The 16,273-nt window shown below is 38.3% G+C and overlaps 1 protein-coding gene across 3 annotated transcripts in view; it reads left to right on the top strand.

Annotated features, from left to right (window-relative positions):
* bbox1 (butyrobetaine (gamma), 2-oxoglutarate dioxygenase (gamma-butyrobetaine hydroxylase) 1) overlaps window positions 1–16,273 on the top strand; it is a 38,605-nt gene that overhangs the window by 12,889 nt on the left and 9,443 nt on the right. For all 3 annotated transcript variants that reach the window (XM_023393152.2, XM_023393151.2, XM_087170143.1), the window contains 4 exons: window positions 10,795–10,993; window positions 11,841–11,946; window positions 12,107–12,303; window positions 13,048–13,214. In XM_023393152.2, coding sequence (XP_023248920.1) covers window positions 10,795–10,993; window positions 11,841–11,946; window positions 12,107–12,303; window positions 13,048–13,214 — 669 coding nt within the window. The remainder of the gene's footprint in view (window positions 1–10,794; window positions 10,994–11,840; window positions 11,947–12,106; window positions 12,304–13,047; window positions 13,215–16,273) is intronic.

Below are 16,273 nucleotides of genomic sequence, written 5' to 3'. Positions count from 1 at the left end.
TTCTGCCTCTGCCATATGGAAAACTTACTTCAGAGCGAGGGTCAAGAAGAGATCTGCATGTTCTTACCAAACACAAGCTCACCAGTATTTCCTTCCTTGGGAGCGAACAAATCCCTGAGCCTGTAGGCACATGTAACCAGGAATTTAAACTCACACTTCTGGTGTCTGAATCAGAGGAGTTCGCACAGACATTTTCTTACTAAACCTCTAATACCCCAATATGCAGTTGGAAACTATTTTTTGTCTTTTTATGTTCAGGGTTTTGGTAGCTTTGTCATGTTTTTTCGCAAAAGAACAGAGATGGTTGGAAACTGTGCCTCATCCTCGAGTAATTAATTTTCAAAAGGCATAAACTACAAAATGCCACTCCTGTCCAATTTCTTTTTTCTTTTTTTTTTTTTTACCAAAGTAGTGGAGTGGCTCCAGGGATGGCAAAGCCTGTTTGTTGGTTGATCAGTCCGGCGCTTTGGTCCAGATTGAAATATCTCAAAATCTATTAGATAAACTGTCATGAAATTTAGTGCAAACGTTCACAGTCCTCAGTGGATAAATCCAACGGTTATTGGTGCTCCCCTAAATATTCATCAAGCAGCACCAGCAGGTTGACTTCTTTAGATGGATTGCACAGACATTCTTGGTTCCCATACGATGGATCCCTGACTTTTCCTCTAGTGTCACCATGTGGTCGACATTTGCGGTTTTGACTGATGGATGGATCACCATGTAATTTGATTCAAACCTTCATGTTCCCCGCCAGCAGGTCGAAAGTTTCATATATAAGCAAGCGAAATATCTCGACATCTGCGAGGTCGTCAGAGGGCGACTCATAACGTCACAGAAACTGTTATACATTTCCTGTCGATGGATGGAAACTACTGGATGGATTACCATGCAGTTTGACGCAGACATTTGTGGTCTTTGTGAAAACTGGTGGTCCTTTTGGTTTATCTACCAGTTTGGCTTTTGTTTCAATGAGCGTTACATCCTCATTCATCCACTAGTGTGGCTACAGACTCTTAGTCTCGTTTAATTAAGTAATTGGCGTCTTAAGTCAAATATTTAATTAGCCAACTACTATGTGACAAGCATGCTGTCGGATGTATGTGTTTTTATCAAACACCTACTTCCCTATCTGCTTTAATACAAGTGTCTACATGTCATTCATAGGTGTGTTCAGTACCGTTTCTTGCTGGTGTGTGCACTTTGAACCTTTCGCGTCACTTTACAGAGTGGTGATTTTTGAAATGCTCTTGGGAACACCAAAAGCTTGTGTCGCTCACATCCTTATCTGCAATGACTCTTCCTTTCACCGATAAATCTGTCAGCGATTTACCCAGACGCCTGCCAGATGCTTTTAATATTTGAAGCATGTCATCATCTCAGGCCTCCCATTTTGCGCTTGTCATGTTTATTTAGCCGAGGAGGGAGTCATGACTAATTTCATGTCACTGATACTTAAAAGACAGACGTGAAACAGGTTAAATGGATTTTTCGAAAAGTAAAAATATGCCCTACTGCATGGATCACAGTTTGTTTGTTTTTTCTCTCACTTATCCACCACCTCACATTAGTATTTTGTAAATGCAGTCTGTCCACTTCCCAACATGCCTTGCAACCATTCTCAAATTCAGTACACTGTTTGAATTGCTCACACTCAACAAGTCATAATGGCATGTCATTTTTGTAACAAGTTGAGTCATTGCTTGGATCACGGTATTTCTGCATCGAGTTGTACTAATAGAATTAAGTGCCACTTCTTGGACAGCCCTCCCTTCTCACGTCTTTCTGCTCTGCAGGTTGTAAGTTTGATCTGATTTTATGTTGAATGGTAGTTTGACCACATGGAGTTGAGAAATGAAAGAGGTTAAAGATTTTTGCTTCTGTTTATGATGATAATTTGCGGATTGTTTTTGTTCCTGCTGTTCATTCGCTTCATGGCTAATTTTATACTTTAGTAGCAGAACAAAAGCAGAGCTGACACACTGCACAATGTTATCCTGTGTAAGCTGTTAATGAAGCCATCAGTAAAAAAAAGTGAAAGGATGCACTAGATGCATAAGAAACATATTTATTCTATAAAGTTCATTCTTGACCTTGGACACAGGAATTAGACCATAAATTATAGCGCCTCACAGTATAGTTCAGTTCAGTGGATTGTACCATAGCACACTAAAAAGTGTAAAAATATACTAACCTTTGTTATAAAAAGATGCAAAGTGTACGACAACACACCCTAAAATACATTCACCTACGTTTCATCTTTAGTTTCAGTTTTTATTGGGTATTTTATTGTTTTTATTTGTGAATGAAGTTGATTATATTTGGAGTGTGTTGTGGTAAAACCTCTTGTATCTGAGGTCACTATATTCTTGGACTACACTCTACATTGTGGTATGTAGCTGTAGTCATCAGTTGTGGTACTGTGTGGGTGTATACTTTGTGGTTTTGCTCTACGTGTAACCCTTTTGCCCCAGATCTACATACCTGATTGAGTTAAGGTGGCAGGTAAATATGTAGCCATGATTTGAATAAGGTGTGTAACAACAGAAAAGGAGGGAGAGTCTAGTACAGGGAACTCTTGACGAGTGAATCATTTAATAAAATACATCAAAGACAACTGGGTAACACTCGCTGACTCACTGGAACAATGTTCACTAAAGTCAGCCAACTGTTTTCAACACATGGCCTTCATCAGGGTTTCTTTTTTGTTTTTTTTTTACAGAATGAGTAATACCACATACATACCACAAAATGGCTGATTCTTAACCAATTATCCAGTGACGACTAGACACATGTGTTGTGTCCCAATTCAGGAGCTGGATCCTCTGGAGTCTTTTATTTCTGGACTGAATATGTCAGAATAGGCCTGTCTCATTTCAAATGCTCATCCAATAAACAAAGCCTCCTTGTTCCCATATTTAGAGGGCACAATTGTTGAATCCTTTGCAATACACGGTATGCCACAATCCATTGTTGTCAATCGTGATTCGAAGTGATGCTCTAAACTTGAGGGAAACGGAGGGCTATTTCCAGGTAATTTGGGGAAGAGGTGCAGGTTTAGCTTCGCCTTCAGTCTTTCGTGAAGATGCAACCTGTTAGTCGCAGCTATAAATATCCTTCAAATACAGACTTTTCTAAGTATGAGCTCACAAAATAAGGAATGCACAGAAAAAGTTACAATATATAAGTATGTAAAAGCTCAGGAAACATCACAAGGAGTGTGCTGGACATTTTTTTTTTTTTTATTATTGTAAAATTTCAAGAGAGTGTGATTGACAGAAAACTGTGATGACTCTGGAGGTGCAGGGAGATTTCCCCCCCCCTGTAACAGCTGTCCCTTTCATATCTTCATCTGGCTCACCCAATAAACGTCCCTAGTTACCAGTCGCAGCCAAAAACATGAACAATTTCTAACCATCATCTGTAGATTGTCTGTCAAAAAATATCCCTGGCACTTCACCTCGTCTTTACCTCAACTATCTGGCCTTAATCAGTCCTAGCAGTATGATGATCTCTGTGAGGCTGTCAACAGACTGACGAAGGCCATACATGCCCTAAATACAAGGTGGAAAATATTCCCCAGCAGTGTGTTCATCGTAGTAGACTGTGCCACTATTTGTAGTACTTGGTAATACAGTTTGTTTCCAGTACTGACAGATTATCTCCAGCAGCCTTGACAAGTGTAATGTTTCTGTCTCGTTGACCCAAAACATCATAACTCGGTTAATGTTGTTCCAGAACTGCAGTGCTGGCTACGACCAGAAGGAGAGGAAACACTGCAATTTAAAAGATTTACTCCTGTTGTTGTTTTTTTTTTGGGGTTTTTTTTTAATTTTTTTTGTGCAGCAGCTTTCAGCTCAAATTCATAAGAAGATCAGTTACAGGTTAATTTTGTCGTCTGCACATGTTCACGAGGATCTTTGCTTCATTCTTTGTGGATGGAAAATTTTATGAGCACGAGCAGTTGGCACAAGTAGACACATCTGCCTGATGCAGACACCCAGTGTCGTGTTGACACAACCATTTGCACATCATCCAATTATTTAGAACAGACTGGCTGAGGACTTAAGTGGAACTGAAAATGGCGGTATCTTTTACATATATGGGTAACACCTTAAACTTCAGGCTTTTGCTTTGTCAGTTTTAATGTTTTTTTTTTTGTATTTTTATACCATTATTCTTAATTTCTCAAATTAGATATTTATTTTTTACTTTTTTACACATTCTGCATTTTACTTCAAAATAGTCTCACTACTTTACTACCTACATCTCTACAAAACACAGATCTGCACATATGAGTATAGATATGTGCTAAAAAGATAAAGTTAGAGCAATTTGATTGGTTGTCTTTTTAGTTCTCTTCACAGTAGTTTGCTGTAGTATTGTGTCGCTGTGGCAGTGAGCTCGTTTCCTGGTTTGAATACCTACAGTATATACGTCAATTAGGATTCCATTTAAATTAGGACGGTTGTCGTAAACTCTCTGACGGATTAGTCAGACGCTCTCCTAAACAGACTGACTTGAGTTTGGATTTCTCTCCATTAAGTCTGCTGACTGATTCCATAACTCTGCCAAGTAGCAGCTGATTTGTCAATTCCCCGTCTGGCTGGTGTTTCCCCTTTGCCATCTGGTCTGAATTTAGTCTTCTGTGTCATCACTCGTCAGTTGACAGGAAGGCTCCTGGAAACATAGCTGCGGAGGTCCATCAATGGAAAAACTCATATGTTCTTCCAAACCTGACCATCACTTCACTGTGCAGCTTCAGCAGCACTGACTCTCCAAACACGTGCTCTTCTACACGTGTACATGCTGTGTTATCAGCCTCAAAGGAATTTCAGGAATCCAAAACTGTCAACTACGACTTTTAATTTGTCAAAATTAGCTTTTACCATTGTGCAGTATGTGATAATAGATCACATAATAATCAAGTCTCTCTTTCCACAAATCTAGAAATTGTCCCCTTTTCAACAAATTTCACTAGTTTTCATCCACACAGTTTTTATTTCAGTGTCTTCTTGCAATTCTTCCTCGGATCAAATGTATTTGGGTTCAGTCCCATTTCTTTGTCATGTCTTTTTGAAATTTCAACACCTTTACATCAGACTGCCTGGAAACCTTGGTGATTATAATGATTGGATTTTTCATTTCTTTGGCAAGCCGGACCTGCTTGGCACTTCAAATAATACTGAAAGCAGTATAAGTACGAGTTGGCAAAAAGGACATAATTTGACAAACTACTGCAAGGTTCAGTAGAACTTTGGGAACCTAAACTCGCTGATGGAAAAAGGGTTGAGTTTGGATTGGTGTGTGGAGGGACTGTAGCTCCCTGGTGAGAAAACACTGCTCACTCTGTCTACACCAAACTGTGAATGTAGAGTTTGGCTGCCCTGTCATCCAGGTCTATTTCATAAATAGGCGTGTTTGTCAAATTAATAGAGGGTGGAGGGAGTTTCTTGCATATACGCACACACACACACACACACACACACACACACACACACACACACACACACACTATGTACACCATGAAAACACAAACATACATGCTAATTGTTGACTGGAATATTACTGTAATGGGGGAACATGTTCTCTTTTTTTATTTTTCAAATATCTGGATTAATTGGTCTCTAAGAACATATATTGTAATTTTTCACAATTTAAACCCAACATTTTCTTTCCTCTTTTCTTTCTTTACATTTAAATAATTTCCACCGTCTTTAGTTCTTTCATTGGGTTGTGAGCCCTCCCAGAAGAAAGCCTCATAATAAATATCTCTGGCAGATGCAGGATTTGGCCGATAAGGGAAATACATTTGTCAAAATAGATACGAAAAAACGAGTTCCCGAACATGGTGCCTTTCCCTCTGAAAAACTAGTAATGTAGTTACTTACTCAGGCTAATTTACCTCAGCGAGTTGTGTGACAAATGAACACTAATGAATGAACAGCATGTTGCCAGTCTGGTAATGTAATGGGTGCTATGTCTTCTCAAGAGCTCCAATCATTAGTCATTTTGCACTTGCAGCTGTTTACAAGCAGAGTTGAGGGTGAAAAACCCGGGTTAATAATAAGAGTTGTTAATCTGTATTCATTTACACATTCATTTAACAGAGACCAAACTGTGTTAATGATTTATTACTTACTGTGTGTAATGAGTATCTACATCAGTTCCTTCAGAAAAAGTTGTAATAAAGTAAAAAGTACATTAATATTATTAGCAAAATGTATTTTTTAAAACTGATAGTGCAGAACAATAGCTCTTTTATATAGTATATTAGTGGATTATTATCACTGATGTGTTTAATATGTGAGTAGCATTTAGCTGTTATAATTAGATGCAGAGCTAATTTTAATCTCAAAACTTCTGTTGGGTAATTGGATGGATGGATGGACTTTATTGATCCCAAATTGGAAACTTCTTGTGTTAAAACAGTATAAAATAATTAAAAAAAACACAAAAAACAAAAAAATTAAAAATATATAGCTCAATATCCATAATAGAAGAGTGAACACAACAAATACCAAAACAAAATCCCCCCAAAAAAGCATAATATTTTAAAACATCATCATATGTTTTAATATATAAAGTCTGGAGTAAACACTGCAATATTTGTGAACTGTAGTGAACTTTAAAATAGCATGAAATGGAAACAAACAAAGAACAACTATCTCAGATCTGTACTTAAGCACAGTACTTGTTGTGCAAGTAAATGTACTTGGTTACATTCCAACACTGGTTTTATTGATACTGAAAAATCAATAAAATTAAATAGAGGGGATATTTGGGGGCCACATTTGCTGTTTAAATAAGGCAATCTTACTCCTTTTTATTTCCGTAGAATCTCTACAATTTGCTCTTAGTATAAACAACAGCTTTAATCTAATTTATAAAGCATATTCTTTTTTAAAAAAAAGGGCTTCTTTGTGCCCATCTGGCTCTGAGTCCCTCTGCTGTGAATTCCATAGACGGCCCATTGAAATGAGCTGATCCGAGCTCTGTGATAAAACTTGACCAAGTCAAAACAAAAACTCTGTGGATAACTGCAGCGATTGAAGCAGAGCTTTGAAGGCGCTCCCAGCTGCAGAGGAGAGTGACGCAGTCCTCCGAGCTTAAACAGAGCACAGTGAGGGGAGAGCCAAACTGCCATGAGCTGCCTGACAGCCACAGGAGCCACGGCTTCAGGTTTCCTCATCTGGAAAAGCCACTGTAACAGACCACAACCGAGGGGGGGGGAATGGGGGGAGGGGATTGTGCACATATACTATCTTGTCAGACTGTGAGAGGTGTCCCTACGTGCGCATGCCAGCACAGTCCTTCCTGTTAAAAAAAAAAAAAACCACAGTGATTTTATACAAATGAGGTCACTCCAGAAACTCAAGGCTGTCTCGGTTTGACTCTTCCTCCGCTGCGTTTTATTTCTTACTTTGAAAAAACACATGCTAATTGTGACATGGTATCTCCCTTAACCACAGCTGGGAACTATGCAGGAGAGTGAGAGATTGATTTCTCAGGCTTTTCCAGACGGAAAAAAAAAAACAAAAAAAAAAACGGTGATTGATTTGCCTCTGGTGAATTAGAGTTACGTATTGCACGACTGTAAGACCAGAGCATTGTGGGCTCAACCCGATCTGGACCCAGAAGCCCAGGTTTACTGCTGCAGGACTCTGAAGCCTCCATGAGATCATGCCAGGCTTCAGGCCGCTCACTATACTTTCACTTTCTCCGTCTTTCTCCAAAGTTTCTTCCAGTTCATTTCCTTCTTTGTCCATCTGTAATGCTTTAACACCAGCACAGACAGCCTTAAGACATTAATCACTGTCCATGATTAGTCAGTTTTTCTGTGTCACAAATAGTCTGTTCCTAAGAAAGTCAAAGCTCTGCAGTGATGGAAGAACTATTCAGATCATTCATTTGAAGCAGTTCTGATATATTTTTTTTTATATTTTAGCAATGGATCAAGTGACTTTGTTGTAGTTTGTTTTGATTTTCCAGCCCAAAACTCACCGCTCCTCTCAGTGTCTTTTGTTAGCGTCTTTTAATACACTATAAAACAGCAGACAGACGAAGTTACTGACTGAGCTGGTGAATTTAATGGAGCATTTAGCACCTATAAAAAAGATTTCCCTTATGAACATGCAGATTCAAGCTTGATGTGATGATCTTATTAGCAAGCAGTTGCTTATTTTACACACTCGGCACATGTGGAGCAACATTAGTATTAATTCCAACCCACCTTTTTAGGTGTTCTGTTTGCTCTGTTTTTGGTCGCTACCCACTCCTGAGAAGTGTTCCACCAGCTAGTTGCTAATAGCTAGTCAGCTGTTTGGTTTTCACAGCCTTAATGTCAGCTGTAAAAACCAGAACAATGAAATGATAAAATAGATGCTAGTAGACTCCATAGAGAGGAGGACTGACACTCGTCATCACTACGAATCTCCCCTTTCACATTACACATAGTCATTAGATCCATTGCTACTGTAAAGATACCAATTATAGCAGTTTTAATCTAAAGAACAACAGTTTCATCAGTAAAAAACTCAGATGTCAAATGTGAAAGTATTTTTCAAGCAGAATGGCCACTTGTTATTACTTTGCATTATATTACTGGATCATTATACATGTTTAACATATAAGCAGCATTTTATGGTTTAATGTAAAACAGGAAATTAGATTCAACATATATATAGATTTAAAATGTTATTCTGCAAAGTAACTGTAGCTGTAATAATTGAGGTGCAGTAAAACAGGTACAGTATTTCCCTCTGAAATGAAAGTAAAGTACGACGAATGGTAAACATTCCTGAAAGCAGTCTTTGAATGAATGTACCTTTCCACCATGTTTTATCTGTTCTTAATCTGACCAGATTTGCATCTACAACAACAGTTTGAATGACGAGGCACCTAATTTGTTCTTTAATCTGCAGCCAGACAAGAGACTTCCTCATTATCGACCTCATCGAAGATTTGTGATCAGCCTTCCCGGTTAAAAACGAGCACATGTGAGCAGATTGATTACATGATTAGGAGGCAGATACTCATGCAACTTTCTCATCTTTTGTTCGACCCCTGGCCGCCACAGCGCGAACTCACTTGACAGCAGCGAACGTGATAAGTTTTCACAATGACGATGGAGCTGAACTGCAGCCAGGACTGCACAGCTGATGTATATGCACACTGCGACCGAGGCTGTAGCCTCTTTGTCAACGGTGACACCTTAAACCCGTGGAGCTGAAACACCACTGGGCCTGTACACGACATCCAGGTCTGGTTTCACAAGAGTAATTGTAACATTCAGGTCTGACCTTAGCCCCAGTTTCTCATTCTCGGCCTTTGTTTCTCTCCACCCTCTTAACAAGTTTTAACAAGCGGGGGGTTCTTGACCCTTTGAACTGTGCAGCCAGATACTCATTGTTTGTGACAACAGCCTGGAGGGAGGTCTGCGAGTCACGATGATCACTGTGTTTCTGACTGATGTTGCATCTGGTGTGTTTTGTGCCTTCCTGCTTTAAAAAATGTATGGTGAGAAAAAAAAACAAGGCACTGAAGCTCCACATCACCAGTCAAAATCTGCTTGTTGCATTTATAAATCTTTACGGCACTTCAGAGTGAACCGTCACATTTTCTTTTAAAGTTGTAAACACTTTAGATGGTGATAAATTATGCATGACATTAAGCAAGCTCGCCCCGTGTGTCCATCGCCTGCGAGCTTCAGCCTTGTAATCTGTTTGTGATGCAGCCGTTTGGAAAGTTGTTTTTGAAGTTGGTGGGTACTGAAAAGAGACGCGAGGAGGAGCCACAAAACATCAGACAGGTACACGATCTCCTCAGTTAAACCTAACCCCTCCTGCAAATGTACTTAGCAGCTGTTTCTGTGGAAGTCACTGGAGAGAGACTCCATGGAAAAAGAAGTCGAGCCAGCTGGGTGGAGAGGAGTGGGAGGATTTTTTCCACTTCTGTCTGTCTGATGGAGACGTGCTGATTTTTCTCAGTGAGCTATTCATCTTGAAGTGTGCAGACTATCACATGCAGTGGAGAGCTGCAGCGTTTTATAGATGAAATGTTTTCGGGTTTTTGGGGTTTTTTTTTTTTTTAAAGCAGGCATCCAGTAATAGACTTGTAAATTTATTGTTTCCGTTTTGGAGCAAAACAAGTCTGGAAGCTTTCAACTACACATTGATAATGTGTCTTATTCAATAGAAAGTGTGCGTTCACACCAGAGAGCACTTTCCACACTTTGTTTGACTTTCTTCACGATGCCTCAGGGGGAAAAAAAAATGTCCTAAAGGTTAGCAGTTTGTAGGGAATGGCCACACTCTACAGCTGATCCCTGCTGCACACCTGCATGGATCTGATCCATTGCTGTCAGTCCCAAACAACCGGATAATGCTGACACAAACATAAGTATCTTTGTCTGTGAATTCTGAATGGCATCCATCTGTGGCTGTCATTTATGCTCATGAAAAATCCTGCCAACATCCTCAATAAAACAGTCATTTAGATTTATTTATGTGGGAAGGAGTGATGTGGATTTAAAGAGAACATTCAACAAGCTAAGACGGGTTTATAACACGTAATGAAGAGAAGAAAAAAATGAATGTTACATCTGATAAAGTTGCTGGGATGTGAATCAGATCTGCTCGTGTTGTACAGTGTTTGTTTGTTTACCAGAGCAGCAACGTGTCAGGACAAAGAAGCACTGTTGGGTGGAAACGGCTTATTTCCTGTCAGATCAGCAAAAAAAAACTACAGTTACAATAAAATAATATTTCATCCATGTCCTCTTTGTCATTTCAGAGCGTTATTACTGGGACTCCAAACTGCGCATTCCCACCGCCGACTACCAGGAAGTCCTCCATGATGATAAGGCAGCACTGGCCTGGCTCTTGGCCCTGCGTCGTGTTGGCATCGTCTACCTGAGGGGGGCCCCAGCAGAGCAGGGCCAAGTGGCCAGACTCGCTGAGAGGATCGGCTATCTCAGACTGACATTCTACGGGTAAGACTGCATGACGTTCATCCATTTATCTCCAGTCATCCTCAGCCAAGCCACTGTTTAATAACCTGGCTCCCCACTAAATCTTGAGCTGTTTGAATTTTCCACTGATCATACTTTAGCTGGAGCAGAGCCCGGGGAGTGTTATTAGTACAAATTAAATACAAAAGATCTTTATTTACATCTCTTTTCCAAATTTTTTGGATGAAAGATTCTCACTTTACAACATTAATGTTTAGGAAAATGTGTCCACCAGTCAGTTATCTGTACCTTTGATTCATTTGACTCCTTGGAGAAGCTTAGAGAGTGTCTGTTGGCCCTTTCATCACACCAGAGTTCATCACTTTGACTTATTGCAGTGCTGATTACTTGAGGATAGAGACGGCGAAAACAACCTAAAAGCATTCCAGCTTTTTTTTAAGCTAGAGGAATTACCTGGTGCACTCAGTCAGAACAGAGGTTTGGAGCGTAAAGGTTTTCCACTGCCAGGGGATGAGCTCATACTTGTGGAAGTAAAGAGACTGCAGACTGAAAGTGAAGGCCTGCCATCAGAGAAACTCGACTGTTTTACGAGTCGGGCATCCAAACGAGGCATGCAAACAGAACATGGAAGATAACTTTACCTCATTAGTGCTCGACTCCTGCTGCATCTCAATGAAGTATCTTACTTCAGAGGCAACAGCCTAAGCATTCCTGTGAAGCTTCGCAGTTTCCCCTCAGGGATCCCTGCGAAGTTCATCTCATCTCATCCTTTTCTCCACACAGCCTAATTGTCGCTGCTGATCTTCTAAAGCCAAAGTTAAATAATTAACATGGAGTCCATTAATTAATATATTATCTTTGTCCTCAGGCACACGTGGCAGGTCCAGGACAAATACATGGCAAACAATGTGGCCTACACTTCAGGACGGCTTAGTCACCACACAGACTACCCTGCACTGCACTTCGCACCTGGAGTGAGTAAAATCTGCCTTCTCTGAGGGTTAAACTGCACTAAACAGATATGGTAACCACATATGAATTTATATGCTGCTGTTAAACGTTTGTTTAGACTGCTGGCGTGTCGTTAGAGTTGTAAAACGAGCATTTGTGCAGCATGTGTGTGTCTGTTTTTAGGTGCAGTTTCTGCACTGCATCAACCAGGCAGTGGAAGGAGGGGAGAGCGAGGTGGTGGACGGCTTCCACATGGCCGAGCAGCTGCAGAGAGAAGACCCAGAGGCCTTCAGGACACTCACCTCGCTCCATGTGGACTTCACCGACACGGGGATGGACTACTGTGATTTCATGCTGCAGTCCAAGAAATGCATCATAGAGTGAGTGGAGATGGGCCGTCACATCACATCAGTTTCTTTTTTAAATTCTCAAAAGTACAACAAAGTTTCAGAACTTGCAAAAATTAAAATGACCAGCATTAAAAATGAAAGATGCAGTGGTATATCTCAGCAGTGTGAGGTTATGTGATTATTTGAAATAGGACGCTGCCATCTGCTGTTCAGGATGATTATGTGCACAGACACTCTCCAAAGTCATGTGGAAAACCTTCACAGAGGAGTGTCATGGCTGCATGATAATATTCATCGTGTTGTTCTGAGATGTTTAACAACCATATTTGGGTCTAATTGGTAGAAACGATGGTATTTAATCAATATGTCTGATAAATGAATTAGGACTTTCAAATCATTTCTGGGTCAAATGACTGGATCCAATTAATGTTTTCATAATTGATGAATCTAGTAATTATTTTCTTGATGAATCAATCAATAATAACATTTCAGAAAATAGACTTTGCCAGGGCCCAAGGTGTGACGTCTTTAAATTGCTTGTTTTGTCTGACCAACAGTTCAATACTTAAAGATATTTAATGCAAGAAAGAAGAAAAAAGCAGAAGCACCACATTGGAGATACTGGAACTAGAGAAAAAAGATGTAACAATTAGTTTACAGTATGATTAGTGGATCAACAGAAAATGTTTTTATTAATTAATCACTTAAATTACATTTTTGTGTGTGTATTAATCATTGTTTCAACTGTAAAACTTCCCTCGTGTCTCTGAGCAGCGTTGATGCCGAGGGGCGACTTGCGAGGATAAACTACAACAACGCCACGAGAGATTCGGTGCTGGACCTTCCCTTACACCAGGTTCAGCCCTTCTACAGAGCGCTGAAGGCCTTCGTGAACATCATGAACCGACCAGAGAACGTGGTCACCTACAGAATGGAGCCAGGTCAGTGTTCACCTCTCTAAACTAAAATTGATTTACGCAGGTCCTACTTTTGGTAGGATCATTAAAGTGTCTAAGAAAAGTTGGACCATATTCCAGAGGGTCTCAAACTGTCAAACCAGACAGACACTGTATGGATTCAATCACAAATTTATGCCTGATCGTTGACATGCAGTTAAATAAAGGGGCTGTCACAGCGATCAATGATTTAACTCCTGGACGATCGGATGTATTTCTGGATTTCTGGCATGTCCAAAATGTAATTCGGCTCTGCAGCACCTGATGGCTGCTGTTCATGTCAAAAATTTGAGTTATAACACAGTGAAATCGAAAATATTGACATGATAGACATATTTTTAGATTCAGTGAAACTTTCACTTTCCAGGGATATCTTTATCTCTGATGTCCATCTTGAACATCCATAAATAATCCATAAGTCTCTTTTCTATGATGAAGTTTTCTTCAGTCTCAGAGTAATTTATTGATACTTGTCAATACATCCAATGGTACATAGGAAACAGGAAGTGATAGTGAATTCTTGTACTAAATAAAAAAATTAAAAAAAAGTAAACATATGCTAGATGAAGTCACTGAATCCAAAGCAACATTCTCTGACAGGGACACTTTCAGCAGTCGTGTGTGTGTGTTTATGTATGTAATGGTATGTGTGTATGTAATGGTATGTATTAGTGATCGAGCCGATTAATCGGGTTGGTTAATGGCATTTTTTCATAATCTGCATCCGCCAATTAAAATGCTCACGAGGCCGATTAAACAAAGAATTTATGCAGACGCTATAGACTCTGTTCCCAGCGAGAGAGTATTCAGTGAGATTCGGACCATTTATGAGAAGAAAAGTAACGGGCTCAGTGGTGAAAATGCTGAGAAACTTTGTTTCCTGCATTACATTTTGGGACTATAAACTGGGACTACTGAGTAACTTTGTTTAACTGAGACAAAGAGAAAACAAAGAGATGCTGCTATTCTGCATAATACTAATATTGATTATTTTATTTAATGATGTAAGTTTCCAATTTTTTGTTCTCTCTCAAGTGCACGAAAACTTTATTTATTTTTCATTCATACATTTTTTTACAAGTTTACCTGTGGACTTTTAAGTTAACTTTTTTTGATTTAAAATAAGTGCACTGCAGACAGACTGCAGATCTATTTGTAGATAATGCAAACAACAGTGTTCAATAAATGTTCAGCAATATTGTGTCTTATGTGTTATTGTTACTAAATTCTTGTATTTTATCAGATTAAAAAAAAAAAAAAGATAGGCTTTATATATCGGCCTCGGCCATTGTAAAACTCATATCGGTCGATCACTAGTATATAGGTATGTATGTATGTAATGGTATGTACATATACATTGTTTATGTCTTTGTAAAGCATTTTGTGCTACATTTCATGTATGAAAGGTGCTATAATTACATTTTTTTAAATTATTTTGTATGTATGTATGTCTGTATGTCTGTATGTAATATTGTATTTTTTCTACCTGGTTAGATCCAGCAATAACTTTTGGACTGATTCTCTGAGTTCAAATCCTGGTCGATTCGCACATTGTCAATGCGACCAAATGTATTAGTGACCACTTGAAGCTACAGTAGTTCAGATCTGGGGTTTACTCAGGTTCCACACTTTTCCCTTGTCATTAAGTCCAGTCCACATGTCGAATAACTCCCCTGAAAAGTGACACATATGGTAACATCACTCTTGATATAGGGACATATACAGTATGTCATGTATGTGTATATATATATATATGTCATAGATAATAGTATACTAAAGCATAAAACCGTTTATGCCTCACTATAATATGACTTTTTTTTAAATGAATTTTTATGCCTTACTATACTGTGTGGTTTTCATGACTTTTTATGCCTTACAATGCCACAACGTTTTTATGCCTTAAAATCCTATAACGTTTTTATGACTTTTTATACCTTACTATACTATGACTTTTTATACCTTACTATACTATGACGTTTTTATGGCTTACGTTTTTATGACTTTTTATACCTTTACTATACTATGACATTTTCATGCCTTACAATAATATGACTTTTTATGCCTTACTATACTATGACGTTTTTATGGCTTACTATAATATGACGTTTTTATGCCTTTTTTTGCCTTAATATAATATGACTTTTCATGCCTTACAATAATATGACTTTTTATGACTTTTTATGCCTTACTATACTATGACGTTTTTATGGCTTACGTTTTTATGACTTTTTATACCTTTACTATACTATGACATTTTTATGCCTTAATATACTATGACGTTTTTATGTCTTACTATACTATGACATTCTATGCCTTACTATACTATGACGTTTTAATGCGTTTTTATGCCTTGATATACAATGACGTTTTTATGCCTTTTTATACCTTACTATACTATGACGTTTATATGACCTTTTTAATCCTTACTATAAGATGACGTTTTTATAACTTTTTATACCTTACTATACTATGACGTTTTTATGACTTACTATAATATGACTTTTTCATGCCTTACAATAATATAACTTTTCTATGACTTTTTATACCTTACTATACTATGACGTTTTTACGACTTTTTATGCCTGAATATACTATAACATTTTTATGCCGTTCTATAATATGACTTTTTATGCCTTACTATAATATGACTTTTTATGCCTTACTATACTATGACGTTTTTATGACTTTTTCATACCTTACTATACTATGACATTTTCATGCCTTACAATAATATGACTTTTCTATGACTTTTTATACCTTACTATACTATGACGTTTTTATGACTTTTTATGCCTTGATATACAATGACGTTTTTACGCCTTACTATACTATGACGTTTTTATGACTTTTTATACCTTACTATACTATGACGTTTTTATGCCTTAATATACTATGACGTTTTTATGCCTTACTATAATATGACATTTCTATGACTTTTTATACCTTACTATACTATGACGTTTTTTACATTTTTTTATGCCTGAATATACTATAACGTTTTTATGCCGTTCTATAATATGACTTTTTATGCCTTACTATACTAT

Source organism: Seriola lalandi, unplaced genomic scaffold (genome assembly GCF_002814215.2).
Source record: "Seriola lalandi dorsalis isolate HSWRI2012SDOR001 ecotype SW California unplaced genomic scaffold, Sedor1 jcf7180002054929, whole genome shotgun sequence".
NCBI classification, from domain to species: domain Eukaryota; kingdom Metazoa; phylum Chordata; class Actinopteri; order Carangiformes; family Carangidae; genus Seriola; species Seriola lalandi.
This window is presented reverse-complemented; position numbering and strand designations above follow the sequence as displayed.